General features: G+C 40.3%; 1 protein-coding gene across 1 annotated transcript in view; it reads right to left on the bottom strand.

The window, feature by feature from the left end:
* The window catches only part of LOC112204050 (uncharacterized), a 190771-nt gene that overhangs the window by 128555 nt on the left and 44338 nt on the right, over positions 1-17878 (bottom strand). The window contains exons 11-12 of the mRNA XM_054686851.2: positions 9444-9602; positions 132-244 (exon numbers count right to left, since the gene is read on the bottom strand). Of these exons, the coding sequence (XP_054542826.2) occupies positions 132-244; positions 9444-9602 (272 nt within the window). The remainder of the gene's footprint in view (positions 1-131; positions 245-9443; positions 9603-17878) is intronic.

Raw genomic sequence — 17878 nt, 5'->3', positions numbered from 1 at the left:
AAATCTTGCTTTCTTTCTGACTTAAAATATTTTTGAGTTAACATGTAAACTACATATTAATCAGTCACTCAGTTTTCCCCACAGTGTTTTAATCCACTTTTTTGAGTCACTAATAATATGATTTAATTTACCCCGTCTCTTGTATCTGCTTGAGAGGCCCATCAGCATGTTGGCTGAGAGTTATTTGTGATAGATCATTTTCATTTTGTTTCATGGAGAGGTCATCATCCTTCATATTTTTATTCTATCAAAAAATTAGCATTAATCAAATTACATAAACATTTGCAATATGATTAACAAAATCACAGTCAGGTCATTGCAAAAGTAACCCTCACAATCCAAAGCACATTTAGATAAGTAAGTAAAAGAGGGGTTTGATCTACTTCAAGCTGACATATTCAACCTGACATCTAAATTTCTACAATAAATTAGGGAGGTCATTGTTTTTACTAAACTAATCTTTGTTTCACGAAAGTAGTCACAGCTTTTAAATAATAGCCATCTACCTCCCTGTCTTTTATGTAATTCCCTTTATAAAAAGTTGATACAAGAATGTATATGTTTGGGACCTTTGAACCTCTCTAATCTAGTCTTGTTCTGTACTGAGAGAGCTCAGTGGATAAAGCCTCTTTCTACGTATTAGCTATATGGTTCAGTCATTTACAGTCATAAGCCTGTTTCCACATTTGTACAATGGCATGATAATGGAAAATGATAAGGTGTTGTGAGAGTTAAATGATAGAATGTATATAAAACCTCCAGCTTAGTGCCCGGCACCTAATTGGTGCTCAAGATGTCAGTTCTCTCCTGTTATGAACTTCAGTAGTCCGGTACGATCTCTCACAGCATTCAAGGTTCACACTTATTTCCACAGTCATCTTCCCTGATGCTGAGAGGGATGTGATCATGCACCCCAGTCCCAGAATAACACTGTGAGGAAGACAATGCGGGTCTGACGTCCTGCCCCTCACCCTCTGGGCAGCCTCGTCTTAGCTGCCCTCTTTGCCTGTCTCTGGGCATACACCCCAATCTCATAAGGTGTGCACTTTCATAGTGGCACCAATCCCCACAGAAGTACTGAGTGGCAATGGCTGAGCTTGGAAACCCCCTCTCTGGGTTATATTCTAATAGTTGGTTCTTGGAATTCCAACGGACCCTTATTGCAGAAACTGCTAGTTGTTCCCCAGTAGCCATTTTCCTCTTTTCCTACAGTTATTGAATATTTATCTTGCCACCTGACCACCCAGATACAGACAACATTTCCAAGCCTCTCTTGCAGCTAGGTGTAGCTACGTGACAATGGACTAGGAGTAAAGTGCCATGTTGCAGCTTCCAAGGATTTCTAGTAGAGGCAGCTTCTTCATCCCTTCTCCATCCTGCTACTTAGAGCATGAATGTGACAGCTGGAGCTCTGTCTCAGGCTGGGTGTTGATCTCGAATGTAGAGCCATATTTGTTAGAACTCCAAGATAGACAGGGCTGAGAGCCCTGAGGGCTCCATGGTGCAAATCTACCACACCAGCTCTGTACATCCTACCCTGAAACGTTCATATGAGGGACAGAGAGCACAATTTCCACCTCCTTTAATCCTCTGTCATATCATTTTACCATCACCAACAGCCAAACCTAATTTTAACTAATACAGTCCCCAAGACTCTAAAGATAGACTAGCAGGCTTTTGACAGGAAGTGAGGAAGGAAAATGTTGACAGGAATATTAGGAAAAGTGGGTGAGAGAGAAAGTTGTCCAATTGAGTAGCGTTAAGTGATTGCCCATTATGCTTGTAGGTAGAATTGGCTTCCAGCTCAGTGTACACATCAGTGTATTTCTGTGTAAACATCCCACAACTGTAGGACTGGAAAAGACCCTGTGAGGTGACATGGTGCATTCTTGTTCGTTAAAACAGAAAGATCGACATTCCAAAGTAAAGAACATCTCTGTTATGTTTTTTAAAATCTATAGGAAAGCATATACTCTGAGAGTAGCTGAATTTTGACAATTCCTATGAATATGGGGTAACAGGGGTTCAGTGGAGCCTTTTGCCTCCTGGCCTGTAGTGCTCTCGGGTTGCTGTTCAGCACTGCTTGATGTGGTCCCAGAAGGAAGGCTCTGAGCCACATCCTTTCTCTGATGGGATTGTGACACTTTCAGCTGCTTCTAAAATTACCCAGAATTACATAGGACAGGACAGAAAGTGACATCAAGTTACAATGGAAGACATTTGAAGGACTGACTGAACAAACCACAGAAGTACTGCTGGACCTGCAGGTGGCCTGGGAAAAAGGAAGGGAGCACCGATCAGCTGGAGCAGGAAAAGGAGAGCACCCAGCACCCTCCAGGAAAAAGGACCAACAACATCCCACAAAAGGAAACTGCTTAAGAAATACCAAGTCCAGAAGCATAGACCCCTAAGCGTACTGGAGACGGTGCAGGTAAGCAGCAGGGCAACCCCATCTGTGTTCATTCTCCCGGCCTGGGTGTGGAAATCTGCTGACCTTTACTGCCTGCGGCTCTTTGTCAGCATGACCGAGTTCATGTGTTTAGACAGTTCTGAGATTTCTGCTGATTGCAAATCTCATTTTCTTCCGGGAAGTTGGCAGGGGGAATGAAGTGGGAGGTAGGTAGGAAAAGTAAGACTGTTATGTATTCCCCACACCCAGAACATCTCTGCTGCTTACATGGGTTTATCCACTGAAACAAAGACCAGAAGGATATATACCAAATATTAATAATACTGTTGTTATTCTGGATGGTACAACAAGGGGTGATTTTAGTTTTCTTTCTTGTATTTTTCTATATTTCCCAAGTTTTCTGTGTTAAACACATGCCACTATTATCATCAGAAAATTTTTAAAGTAAATATTTTATTGAATTTGATGAGAAGAACCAGGAAAAGGGTGTTTTGTGTTTCGCTGAATATGTTGCACATCGGAGCTACTGTCTACACCACCATTTCTGTGCGAGCACACCTTCTTCTCACGACATCACATTACCTCTGGAAATGCAGGGGAGCACCTCCCCTCCTTGGTGTGGTCAGTGGGAAGAGGCAAAGGAAGGGCTCTACCACTGCCCCCCGACACTGCAACCTGGATGTGGTGTTTTCTGCTGCTTTACTCCTCCATGAGGTTAAAAAAACAGTGACCAATTTAAACCTTATCTTTGAAAATACGATGGTCAATAGTAGTGTGCAATGTCTATACATAGCCATTTTAATAAATGTGCTTTTTTTGTGAACATGAGTAACTTGATCTAACAATTACAGGTTCCAGAGGTTCTACACAGGCCTAGCCGGGGTGTAATCTGTAGTATACAATAAAATACAACTCAGCCATTGAAAAGAACAGCAGATCTCCAAGACATATTGTTGGGTTGCAGAAAGATATTCATATAGTATGATATATCATTTATATAAAAACCTCAAATGCAAACTTATCCTATATATATTTTATGGGGACATATGTATGCATGTAAATGCATTGAAAAGGCTCAAAGCAATAACCGTGTTTGCCTCTAAGGAGGTGGAATGGGGAGCAGGATGGGCAGCAGGGAGTAGTTAAAGGGGAATTTAACTTTTCAGTAATGTTTCAACTTTTTACAAGGAGAAGACATTTATTTATTACTTCTATGATTTAAACTTAATTTTTAAAAACTCCTTAAAGAAAAAAATGGTAACTTCAGTGGAGAAATCTGGCAATCACCACTAGCTTAACCAAGTGAGCTAGATTAACATCAGCCATGATGTCATGTTGATATCATGTTCCCCGAATAGGATGTGGTGAGGACACTTAGCCTCTGTGATATTCTTCTTCTTCTAAACCCATAACCCCAGTGTAACCATGAGAAAATATCAGGCAAACTCAAATTAGGCAAAGGTCTACAGATTGCGGGGCTGGTACTCCTAAAGACTGTCAATGTCATGATAAACAAAGAAAGACTGAGGAACTGTCACAGAGCAGGGGAGGTGGGGGAGGCACGATGATTAAATGTAACATGGCATCCTGGATAGGATCCTGGGGCAGAAAGAGAACATTAATGGAAAAACTGGTGAAATCCAGATGAAGCCTAGTTTAGTTAACAGTAATGTACCAGTGTTGGTTCCTTGGGTATGACAAATGTATCACTACAATGTAAGATGTCAATAATATAAGAAACTGAGTAGGGGTATACGGGAACTCTTTGTACTGTCTTTGCAGCTTTTCTGTAAATCTCAAACTATTTCAAAATAAATTAAAAAAAAAAAACTCCCTAAAGGAAAGTGGGGCCGGGCACAGTGGCTCATGCCTGTAACCCCAGCACTTTGGGAGGCCCAGGCAGGTGAATTGCTTCGAGACCAGCCTGGGCAACATGGTGAAACCTTGTCTCTATAGAAAGAAAAAAAAAATAGCTGGTAGTGATGGTGTGCGCCCACCCACCCGTAGTCCAAGCTACTCAGGGGGTTCAGTCAGGAGGATCACTTGAACCCAGGAGGCAAAGGCTGCAATGAGCTGAAATCGCACCACTGCACTTCAGCCTGGGCAACAGAGTAAGACCCTGTCAAAAACAAACAAAACAAAACAAAAAAGGAAAGGTTACTGGTGAATGGCATTCAGTGAGAACTGATCAGAAACTGTTCTGAAGTTGTGCTACAATTAGTGATTATATTCATTCTCTCAGAGATGCCAAAATGGACAGACAGTCGTCCTATGAAGTTTGTTTTTCTTTATGCAGAAGGCCCTTTAAGAAACTTATCTGTCATGAGGTATTGGTTGCCACTTGCCAAATTCAGAATCAAGATGCTGACCAGCATACAGATGCTAAAATCCACACTTGACTGCTACATGTTTGCAAAATAGTAACACAGCTTTAAGATTCATACTCACATTCCTGTAACTCCTCCTAGCTGCCACATTTTTACTTAATCCTAATCTGATTTGATTAGCATTTAACATCCAGAATGGCTATGTGCTACCAGTGGGGCACTGATACAGTATAAAGTGGCTCTTGACCAAAGCAGAAATACTCCAGGAGGTTACAAAGTGCCATCCATGGGAAAATGTGAAGAAAACTAGAAAATACTGGCTGTTGCCTTGGAATTTCTATTCTTAAACCCAGTACTATTTTCTGTTCTTTGCTTTGGAACAGAAAATAGCACTGGTTTTAAGAAAGGGAAAAAAGGAAAGGGAAGGGAGGGGAGGGGAGGGGAGGGAAAGGAAGGGGAGGGGAGGGGAGAGGAAGGGGAGAGGAGGGGAGGGGAAGGGGAGAGGAAGGGGAGGCGAGGGGAAGGGGAGGGGAAGGGGAGGGGAGGGGAAGGGGAGGGGAGGAGGAGGGGGAGGGGAGGGGAGGGGAGGGGGGTGGGGAGGGGAGGGGTGGGGAGGGGAGGGGAGGGAAGGGAAGGGAAGGGAAAGGAAAGGAAGGCAATTCTTCTCTTCTCCAGGCTCTTTGCATGGCTGCCTCCTTCTCATTCATTAAATTCAGTTCAATCCTCCCACCCCAAGATTTGGCTGAACTCTGTCAGAGGGTGCTCCCCTCCACTTATTGTTCTCTGCCCCCTGTTTTCTTCATGGCACTCACAAGTTAGAGATGTAGGTTTACTTCTTTGTTCACTTGTTTATTGTATGTTGCTCTCAGGGCAGGGACTGGGTCTGTTTCATCCCCTAACCCAAGTACAGTTCCTGACACAAAGGCAATATCCATGTAATAATCATGGAATGAATGAATGAATGAGAAAATGGAAAACTTCATGATCCTAATTTGTACAGTGATTTGTGTGTGTGCTGTATGTCTCCCCTCATGCCCCATCTCTGGAATCTGAAGATCTACAGGTATTATTAGTCTCTCTATGGTCTATTTACCGTAAGTCAACTTGAAAATGCAGTGCTGATATTTTTCTCCCTTTGGGGAATTCCAAGATTCCAAGAACAACATTTATATGTCAGTAAATAGCTAGAGGAAGTGGTTTTCTTTTCTTTTTATTATTTGGGCAATTGCATTCAAAACAGACTTTGGTGAAAGCACAGACTGCATCCTATCAGTACCTGAATCTCCATCTCCTCCACAAGGGGAAGAAAGCAGTGAGAGCAGAAAGTGTTAGTTGTCCCCTCCATTGCACGGCTGGGAGGAGAAGCAGGAGCTTTCCCTGCTTCCATTTTCACCAGTTTCTTACACGGTTGCCCTAGCTTGGTGTTTTCTACTACTCAACACTTACCTGAGCCACCATCTCCTACTGTCACTGTTTACTTTCTGCTTTTCACTGGCACAGTGGTCCTACAGAGGTAACCCCCTTTGTCCCCTAAGTGCCTGTGGGCAGTTCTACAACTCAGCTTCCCAGTGGTCAGGCCACACCCTAGACCTGACCGTTTCTCCATAATTTCAAACATGAAGCTCTTTATCTCTGACTCCCTCCTCCTTTGATTCCGACCTCTTCTCACTCTTTCTTTTTTTTTTTAAGACAGAGTCTCACTCTGTCGCCTAGGCTGGAGTGCAATGGCATGATCTCGGCTCACTGCAACCTCCGCCTCCAGGGTTCAAGCAATTCTCCTGCCTCAGCTTCCCGAGTAGCTGGGACTACAGGCGCGTGCCACCATGCCTGGCTAATTTTTTGTATTTTTAGTAGAAACAGGGTTTCACCATGTTAGCCAGTATGGTCTCGATCTCCTGACCTTGTGATCCACCCACTTCGGCCTCCCAAAGTGCTGGGATTACAGGCATGAGCCACTGTGCCTGGCCCTCTCCTCACTCTTATTCATCTCCTCTCACCTCTTTATGGACCTCCAGAATTTAATTCCCTTTATTCTCTCACTCAAGGAGGAAAACAGACTTGTGCTGATGGCCCTCAGATGTTAATACCATAACTCCCCAGGTAAAGGATGTTTATTACATCTGCATCAAGAGGTAAACTGTCCAAGTCTGGGCATGATGGCTCACGCCTGTAATCCTAGCACTTTGGGAGGCTGAGGTGGGTGGATCACTTGAGGTCAGGAGTTCAAGACCAGCCTGGCCAACATGGAGAAACCCCATCTCTACTGAAAATATGAAAATTAGCCAGAGGTGGCCGGGCGCCATGGCTCACACCTGTAATCCCAGCACTTTGGGAGGCTGAGGTGGGTGGATCACAAGGTCAGGAGATCAAGACCATCCTGGCTAACGCAGTGAAACCCTGTCTCTACTAAAAATACAAAAAATTAGCCAGGTGTGGTGGTGGGCGCCTGTAGTCCCAGCTACTCAGGAGGCTGAGGCAGGAGAATGGCATGAACCCAGGAGGCGGAGCTTGCAGTGAGTGAGATCGTGCCACTGCACTCCAGTCTGGGCAACAGAGCGAGACTCTGTCTCAAAAAAAAAAGAAAATTAGCCAGAGGTGGTGGTGCACGACTGTGGTCCCATTGAACCTGGGAGGCAGAGGTTGCAGTGAGCTGAGATCGCACCACTGCACTCCAGTCTGGGTGACAGAGTGAGACTCTGTCTCAAAAATAAATAAATAAATAAAGATAAAAATAAAAATAAGTAAACTGTTCAAGATCTCAGAAGCAAAGACACGGTTCCAACACACTGGGACAGACTCTGCCTTCTCACTCCTTTCTCCTCTACCCTATATCCTCTATGTTTGGTTCAGGAACAGGAGAGTCAATGTTTTCTTAATATCTCCTTATTCGTGTAAGGTCTTCCTGAATGGTGATACAAACTTCAGTTGTAAAACGGCAATGGGATAGGAAAAATGTGGCTATTTTTTCAACTCTGGCAGGATGCTAGCCAAGGAGTGTGTCACTGGTAGTTGCATATCCTGTCGGGAAATTCAGGGGCCTGGGAGATCCATGTTATGATATGTTGCCTCTGCTCCTGATCTGTGTGGCCAACTCATTTCTCATTAGATCTCTAGATCCTTGCTCAAACAAATTGAACAGTTATAAAAGGGGTGTGTGTGTGTGTGTGCATGTGTGTGTGTGAGTGTGTGTGTGTGCTCCCAACTAATCTATAACTTACTGGATACCTTGAGGTCTCACTTTCCCCCATATCCAGCCTGGGATAATGGACCGTGACTATACTTCTTTCTCCAGCATTTACTCAACTTCCTCTCAACTTTGATTTTATACAATTTTCAGGCACTCTACAATCATGTTTAGGGGTGAAACGAATAGAATTTATACAAAAGGGGCTCACTACAAATTCATAGCATTGTGTTTTACCAGGGGCCTCTTGACTATGCAGTCATTCATGTATTTTCCTCTTACTGATGGTCCTGTGGTCTTTCTCATAGCCATGCACCTCCTCACGTGTAGCTCTTGCCGTCCACTTCACTAATGCAGATGAGCTCTGCCTCCTCCCTCTCTCTGAGACAGCCAGGGCCAGTCAGGAGCACCCATATCTTACCTTTTTGCACCTGAAAATTCTATGTATCCCATTCACCTCAAGGGAAGGGATGTCATTCTTGATTTCTCAAAATTACTCCTCCATCTGGTTTCTTCATCCCATCGCCTCCTCTTCCCCAGGGTCATCTGTTTCTCACATTTCCCTTTTCATATCTTCTGTCTCCTCTTCTCTACTGCTTCCTCCCCTTAGACTATAAACATATTTAGGCCTTCCCAACTTAAATAGACAAATGAAACGAAACTCTTCTTTTAGAGTGACAAATAATAGCAGATGAAAGCTTCAAAAATGTTATGGTAACATTGTAAAGACAAGTATACACCAGCTTTGTGAATAAACTTCTTTTCACTTCCAAACCTCATGCCTATCCTGTGCAGCAGCTACGTAACTGGCTTCCTTGTCTCCAAACTCTCCCTCTTTCAGTCCAACTAACATTTTGCTGTCACATTATTTTTCCTTAAACATATGCCTTTGTATGAAATATTTTCCTTATAGGAAAAAGCACAGATTCTTTTGTCTGGAATGCATGAGCATTCACAACCAGCACCTCCCCTGACAAATAAACAAACATCCTTTCTTTTCACTGTATTTCCACATGAATCTTCGACTCAACTAAGCTGGCTCTGACTACATCACATCCAGTATCTCCTCAGCATGCTCTTCATGCTGTACCTCCTAGAATGCACTCCCTACTTTCCTCCCCACCACTTCCGTAAGTCCTATGCTTCCTTCAAACCCAGCTCAATTTCCTCTCCTTCAAGAGGCTTTCCCCAATAGAATCTACGCTTTGGGGACCACTTTCTAAATACGATATTTAATAACTGTCCAACTCATTGGTTGCTTAGCCCTTGGATGTACAGCCTTGCACTGGCATTTACTGGTTTAAGTATCTGTCCTTGTAGGAACAACATCTTATGTTATACTTCTTTATATCTTTCTTTTTAATGAGCACTTAATCTTTCTTATAATGAAAATAAACCTGGCTAGATGATAGAGATTTTCATGGGAAGGGTGTCAGAAAAACTACCAAAGTAAATGTCTAAGGGCTACACACAGGTAGCAAGTTGCATAAAAGGGCATATTGGTTATTTCTTCCTGTAGTACCTGACAGAGGTTGATGTTGTAAATATTCTCCCAGACTTGGTCATAATTGCACTGATGCAAACCTTGGGAAGCCACAAAAGATGGATGATATGGAGCCAGCATGACTGTCTTTGCAGCATGATCTTGGAGCACTTGCATTACTCGCTCAGGGTTGGAAATCTCAGGGAGAATAGAGAAGAGAAGGAATGGTTATGAGAAGCATATTCCCTTTTTCTCAGCAAGACTTTGGTCACATACACGTGAACAAGGAAGAAAATTTAGGTAGGACTTTATTCAATTAAAAAATAAAATTAAAGTCCAGCATCATGATTCCCCAAATATGTTTGTCCATTTAGCACTGTAAGTATTCAAATATACATAGTAGCTCATTTAAAAATTATGTGACAATCCCCTAAAGACAATAGCAGGTGGTACTCCCACAACTGTTGTGACATCAGTGAAAAGATAAACACCCATCAGCATTGGGTGCAAACTCTGTCAACTGTTAGGAAGCTTCTGGACAATGGAGGAGGGCACAGAAGTGTAGCACAAGAAGAGCACAAGCTTTATAAGGACACAGACCTGGGCTTGTATCTCTGCAGGAATCCTGGCTTTTCCATGCAGAGCAGGGCAAGTCAACCTAACAAAAATACTAATGATGTCTCTACCCAGAGTGCTGCAATAATGCCTACCATGTAGAAGGAGCTGAATAAATGTCCCTTCTTCTCATCTGGAGGTAAAGAATTTAATAATAATTCCAGAACTGAATTGCTACTTAAGTGATACATATATACTACATCACTTTAATATCACAAAGAACCTCAAAGATCATTTATTTCAATCTCTATAAAAATTCCAAAGACATTTCTTGCAGATATAGAAAAATTCATCCTACAATTTATATGAAATCTCAAGGGACCCCAAACAGCTAAACAACTTTCCAAAAGAACAAAGTTGAAGAACTTACACTCCCTGAATTCAAAAAATATTACAAAGATATAGTAATCAAAACAGTATGGTACTGGCATAAAGAGAGACAGGTAGACCAATGGAATAGAGTAGAAAGCCTAGAAATAAACTCTCACATATATGGTTAAGGGTGCCAAGACCACTCAATGGGGAAAGGACAATGTCTTCAATATATGGTGTTGGGAAAACTGAATATCCACATGCAAAATAATAAAGTTTTATCATTATACCACATACAAAAATTACTCAAAATGAATTAAAGATCTAAATGTAAGACCTACAATTATGAAACTCTTGGAAGGAAACATAGGGGAAATGCTTCATGATATTAAATTTGGCAACCATTTCTTGAATATAACACCAAAAGTCGAAGCAACAAAAGCAAAAATGGACAAATAGGATGACACCAAATTTAATAACTTTTGTGCAGCAAAGGATGCAAATCAATTGAAACGAAGAGTCAACCTATATAATGGGAGAAAAGTTTTGCAAATTATATATCCAATAAGTGGCTAATAGCCAGAATACATAAAGAACTCCAGGCTGGGTGCAGTGGTTCACACCTGTAATCCCAGCACTTTGGGAGACCAAGGCAGGTGGATTGCTTGAGCCCAGGAGTTCAAGACCAGCCTGGGAAACATGGTAAAACCCCATCTCTACAAAAAAATACCAAAATATTAGCCTGGTGTAGTGGTGTGCACCTGTAATCCCAGCTACTTGAGAGGCTAACGTGGGAGGATCACTTGAGCCCAGGAGGAGGAGGTGGCAGTGAGCCAAGGTCACACCACTGCACTTCAGCCTGGGTAACAGAGTGAGACCCTGTCTCAAAAAGAACTGCAACTCAACAAGAAAAAATCAAATAAACTGATTTAAAAATAGGCAGTCAATTACAAAAAAAAAAAAGAAAGGTGAAAGAAAAAATAAGCAAAGGATTTGAATAGATATTACCTAAAGATGATATACAAATGGCTAAGAAGCATATAAAAGATGCTCAACATCACTAATCATCAGAGAAACTCAAATCAAAACCGCAGTAAGATTTCACCTCACACCCATTAGAATGGCTGCTATTAAAAATCATAAAATAACCAGTGTTGGTGAAGATGTGGCAAAACTGGAACCTTTGTGCACTGTTGGTGGGATTGTAAAATGGTGCAAATGCTATGGAAAACAGTATGGTGGTTCCTAAAAAAATAAAATAAAATAAAATTACCATGTGATCTAGCAATTGTACTTCTGGATATATATCCAAAAGAATTGAAAGCAAGATCTTGAAGAGGTATTTGCACATCCATATTTATAGCAACAGTATTGACAATATCCAAAAGGTGGAAGCAACCCAAATCCTCATATCAGATGAATAGATTTTTTTAAATGTGGTATATACTTATAAGGGAATGTTATTCAGCCTTGAAAAAAGGAAGGAAATTCTGACACACACTGCAACATGGATGAATCTTGAGGACATTATACTAAGTAAAATAAACCACAAAGACAAATATTGCATGATTCCACTTATATGAGGTATCTAAAGTAGCCAAACATATAGAAAAAGAAAGTAGAATGGTGGTTGCCAGGAGCTGGGAGGAAGGGAAAATAAGAGTTGTTTGATGGGTATAGAGTTTAAGTTTGCAAGATAAAAACATCCTGGAGATATATTGTGAAACATTATGAATGTATTCAATGCCACAATTATCATGTTCTTTTGGAGGTGTCACGTTTCCTTGCTTTTTTGCTTCTTGTAATCTTTTTTTTTTTTTTTTTGAGATGGAGTTTCGGTCTTGTTGACCAGGCTGGAGGGCAATGGTGCTATCTCAGCTCACCACAACCTCTGCTTCCCAAGTTCAAGCGATTCTCCTGCCTTAGTCTCCCGAGTAGCTGGGATTACAGGCATGCATCATCATGCCCAGCTAATTTTGTATTTTTAGTACAGACGGGGTTTCTCCATGTTGGTCAGGCTGGCCTCGAACTCCCAACCTCAGGTGATCCACCTATCTCGGCCTCCCAAAGTGTTGGGATTACAGGTGTGAGCCACTGTGCCTGGACGCTTCTTGTATTCTTACATTGATATCTGTGTATCTGGTGGAATGGGTGCCTCTTCCAATTTTATGGGGTAGCTTTTATAGGGATACATTTTCTGTATCCCTGAATGGTATACAGTAAATATTCATTTAATGTCATCAATAGGTTCTTGGAAACCACAACTTTAAGCAAAACAATGTAGAGCAGGTCCTCAGATAACATCATTTTATTCAATATCATTTTATTGTAATGTTGATGAGAAAAAATGCTGATTTTTCTTATACATTGTTTTGTTTAAAGTTGCAGTTTCCAAGAATCTATCAATGGCGTTCAATGAGGACGTACTGTACTTAAAGATGGTTAAGATGGTAAATTTTATGTTACTTTTTTTTTAACCAAAATAAAAGTATCACTTAGGTGCAGGCTCCCCAGGGACCAATGACTGGTCCACCTGGTGCCTACAGCTGCCAGCAAACCCATCTCCTCCAGTGGCAGAGCCACCATGTACTACACCAGTATCCCAGGAACCAACATCCAGCCTGACTGGTGCCTGCAACACCAACCCTGCAACCAGCAGAGATGCCATGCCCACTGTGTGCCCTCCAGAACCTAAGAATTGGCCCACTTGGTGGCCCTTACCCCAAGCAAAGCCACAGCACTGCCTTCACAAATACCCAGAGCCTAGGCCGGTAAGGTACTTGCAGACACTGAATACAGCCAAAGAAATCACACAGAGACTAGTCTACTGTACCCATCCAGAACCAAAACTAAAGCATCCTTACCTAACCAACACTATAGGACACATCTATGGGGAAAATGTATCCCTATAAAAGCTACCCCATAAAATTGGAAGAGGCACCCATTCCACCAGATATGCAGATATCAATGTAATAATACAAGAAGCAAAAAAGCAAGGAAACATGACCCCTCCAAAGGAACATGGTAAGTATCTAGCAACAGACCCCAAAGAAAAGGCAATCTATAAAATGCCTGGATAGGAATTCAAAATAATTATTTTAAGAAAACTCAGTGAGATACAAGAGAAAACAGATAGACAACTCAATGAAATCAGAAAAATAATTCATGATCTAAATGAAAAATCTGGCCAGGCATGGTGGCTTATACCTGTAATCCCAGCACTTTGGGAGGCTGAGGTGGGAGGATTGCTTGAGTCCAGGTGTTCAAGACCAGCCTGGGCAACACAGTGAGATCTTGTCTCTACTAAACATTTTTAAAATTAGCTAGGTGTGGTAGTACATGCACATAGTCCCAGCTACTTGGGAGGCTGAGGTGGGAGGATCATTTGAGCCCAGAAGTTCAAGGCTGTAGTGAGAGTTCTAATTGTGCCACTACACTCCAGCCTAAGTGACAAAGCAAGACTCTGTCTCAAAAACAAATAAAAAATAAATAAATAACATACTCAATAGAGATCGATATAAAAAAGACCCAAACAGAGATCTTAGAGTTAAAGAATTCAGTGAATAACATAAGAAATACAATTGAGAAATTCAACAATAGACTAGATCAAGCAGAAGAAAAATTTTCTGAACTTGAAGGTCTTTTGAAATAATCCAGCCAGACAAAAAAGAAAAAAATGAAGAAAGCTTAAACGATTTATATAAAACCACTAAGTAAACAAATATTCATTTTATGGGAATTCCAGAAGGAGAAGAGCTGGAAGAAGGCATAGAAAACCTACATAATAAAATAATCACTGAAATCTTCCCAAGTCTTAGGAGAGATATGGATATCCATATCTAGTAAGCTCAAAAGTTCCCAAATTCAACCCAGAAAGCCCTCTCTGAGGCACATTATAGTTAAACTGTCAAAAGTCAAAGCAAAGGAGAAAATTCTAAAAACAGCAAGAGAAAAGTGTCAAGTTACATATCATGGAATCTCCATCAGACTAACAGAGGTTTCTCAGCAAAACCTTACGGACCAGAAGAAAATAGGATGATATATTTAAAGTGCTGAAAGAAAAGAAAAACTGCCAGTCAAGAGTACTATTCCTAGCAAAGTTAACCTTCAGAAATGAAGGCAAAATAAAGTTTTTCCCAGACAAGGAGAAAATGGGGAATTTATCATCACTAGACTGGCTTCGCAAGAAATATAGAAGTCCTGCATCTGGAAGTGAAAGGACAATAACTACCCTCATGAAAACAGACAAAAGTATAAAAGTTACTGATAGAGCAGATACACATAAGAAAGAGAAGGTAATCAAATCTTTTTGCTACAGAAAACCACCAAACTGAAAATATAAACAATAAGAAAGGAAACAGGAACAAAGACTATATGAAACAACCAGAAAACAACTAACAGAATGACATGAGTAAGCCTTCACCTATCAACAATAACCTTGAATATAGTTTAAATTCCCCAATTAAAAGACATAGACCGTCTGAATTGATTTTTTAAAATGATCCAATTATATGCTGCCTAGAAGAAACTCACTTCATCTGTAAAGACACATAAACTAAAAAAAAAAAAAAAAAAAAAAGGGATGGAAAAAAACATTCCATGCAAATGGAAGCCAAATGTGAGCAGGTGTAGCTATACTTACATCAGATAAAATAGATTTTAAGTCAAAAACGGTAAAAAGAGATAAAGTTTATTAAATAATGACAAAGGGATCAATTCAGCAAGAGTATATAGTAATTATAAATATATATACACCCAACACCAGAGCACCCAGATATTTAACCAAATATTATTAGATCTAAAGGGAGAGATAGACTCCAATACTATAATAGTTGATGCCTTCAATACCCCACACTCAGCACTGGAGAAATCATCTAGATGGAAATTCAACAAAGAAATATCAATCTTAAATTGCACTATAAACAAATGGACCTAATAGACATTTACAGAACATTTTAACCAACAGTTACAGAATACATATTCTTCTCATCTGCACCTGGAACACTCTCTAGGATAGACAAAATGTTAGGCCACAAAAAAAGACTCAAAAAATTTTTTAAAAATCAAAATTATATTAAGTATCTTTTCAGACCTCAATGGAATAAAACTAGAAATCAATAACAAGGGAAACTTTGGGAACGGCACAAACTCATGGAAATTAAACAACATGCTCCTGAATGACCAACAAATCAATAAAGAAATTCAAAAGCAAATTTTAAAAATGTATTGAAACTAATGAAAATAGAAACACAACATGCTGGCCAGGCGTGGTGGCTCACACCTGTAATCTCAGCATTTTGGGAGGCCAAGGCAGGCAGATCACCTGAGGTCGGGAGTTCAAGACCAGCCTGGCCAAAATGCTGAAACCTCATCTCTACCAAAAATACAAATTTAGCCAGGCTTGGGGGCAGGAACCTGTAACCCCAGCTACTCAGGAGGCTGAGGCACGAGAATTACTTGAACCCGGGAGGTGGAGGTTGCAGTGAGCCAGGATCACGCCACTGTACTCCAGCCTGGGTGACAGAGTGAGACTCCATCTCAAAATAAAAATAAAAATAAAAAAAAGAAAAGAAACATAACATACCAAAACCTATCGGATACAGCAAAAGCAGTATAAGAAGGAAGTTTATAGCAACAAACACCTACACCAAAAAGTAGTAAATTTTGAAAATAACAACCTACTGATGCACCTCAAGGAACTAAAGAAGCAAGAACAAACCAAATCCAATATAAGTAGAAGGGAATACATAATAAAAATCAGGGCAGAAATAAATTAATTAAAAACTAAAAACAATACAAAATATCAATGAAACAAAAAGCTGACTTTTTAAAAAGATAAACAAAACTGAAAAACCATTAGCTAGACTACCTAACAAAAAAAAATCTGAATAAATCAAATTAAAAATGAAAGAGGAGACATTAAAACTGATACCACAGAAATACAAGGACTAGGCCGGGCACAGTGGCTCACACCTGTAATCCCAGCACTTTGGGAGGCTGAGGTGGGTGGATCACCTGAGGTCGGGAATTCGAGGCCAGCCTGACCAAAATGGAGAAACTGCGTCTCTACTAAAAATACAAAATTAGCCAAGCATGGTGGCAGGTGCCTGTAATCCCAGCTACTCGGGAGGCTGAGGCAGGAGAATTGCTTGAACCCGGGAGGCAGAGGTTGTGGAGAACCAAGATTGCGCCATCGCACTCCAACCTGGGCAACAAGAGCGAAACTCTGTCTCAAAAAAAAAAAAAAAAAAAAAAAACACAAGGACCATTAAAGACTATTATAAACAACTATAGGCCAACAAATTGGAAAACCTAGAGGAAATGGGTAAACTTCTGGACACATGCAACCTATCAAGATTGAACCAGGAAGAAGTAGAAAACCTGAACAGATGAATAACAAGGAACACAACTGCATCAGTAATAAAAAGTCTCTCAACAAAGAAAAGCCAAGAACGGGATGACTTCATTGCCGAATTCTACCAAACTTTTAAAGAATTAACGTGGATTCCTCTTATACTACTCCAAAAACATGAAAAGGAGGGAATTCTTCCAAATTCATTCTACAAGGCCAATATTACCCTAATACAAAACCCAGACAAGGACAGAACAACAAAAAAGAAAACTACAGGCTGATATTCCTGATGAACATAGATGCAAAAATCTTCAACAAAACAGTAGTAAACCAAATCCAACAGCGCACCAAAAGATTAATACACCATGATCAAGTGAGATTTATCCCAGGGATCCAAGGATGATTCAATATACACAACTCAATAAACTTGATACATCACACAAAGAGAATGAAGAACAAAAATACATGATCATTTCAATAGGCACAGAAAAAGCATTTGATAAAATTCAACATCCCTTCATGATAAAAACTCTCAACAAATTAGGCATAGAAGAAATTTACCTCAGCACTATAAAGTCTACATATGACAAACCTACAACTAACATTATGAGGAAAAGTTGAAAGCTTTTCCTCTAATAGTTGGAACAATATAAATGTGCCTACTTTCCCCACTACAATTTGACACTGTACTAGAAGTCCTAGCCAGAGCAACTAGGCAAAACTAAAAACAAAGGGCATTCAAATTGGAAAAAAGGAAGTCAAATTGTCTTTTTGAAGACAATGTGATCTTATATGTGGAAAAACCTAAAGACTTTGCCAAAAACTCTTAGAACTGACAGACAAATTTAGTAAAATTTCAGGATACAAAATCAACATACAAAAATTATTGGCATTTCTATACACCAATAACAAACTAGCTGAAAAAGGAACCAAGAAAGCAATTACATTTTCAATAGCTATAAAAAATATTATGTAGGAATAAAATTAATCACGCAGGTGAAAGATCTCTACAATAAAAACTACGAAGTACCAATGAAAGAAATGGAAGAAAACACAAAAAATGGAAAGAAATACCATGTTCATAGATTGAAAAGATTAATATTGTTAAAAATGACCATGCCCAAATTGATCCACAGATTCAAAGCAATCCCTATCAAAACACCACTGACATTCTTCACAGAAATAGAAAAAATAA

This window comes from Pan troglodytes, chromosome 5 (genome assembly GCF_028858775.2).
Source record: "Pan troglodytes isolate AG18354 chromosome 5, NHGRI_mPanTro3-v2.0_pri, whole genome shotgun sequence".
NCBI classification, from domain to species: domain Eukaryota; kingdom Metazoa; phylum Chordata; class Mammalia; order Primates; family Hominidae; genus Pan; species Pan troglodytes.
The sequence above is the reverse complement of the archived record's forward strand: the minus strand, read 5'-3'. Positions and strand labels throughout refer to the sequence as shown.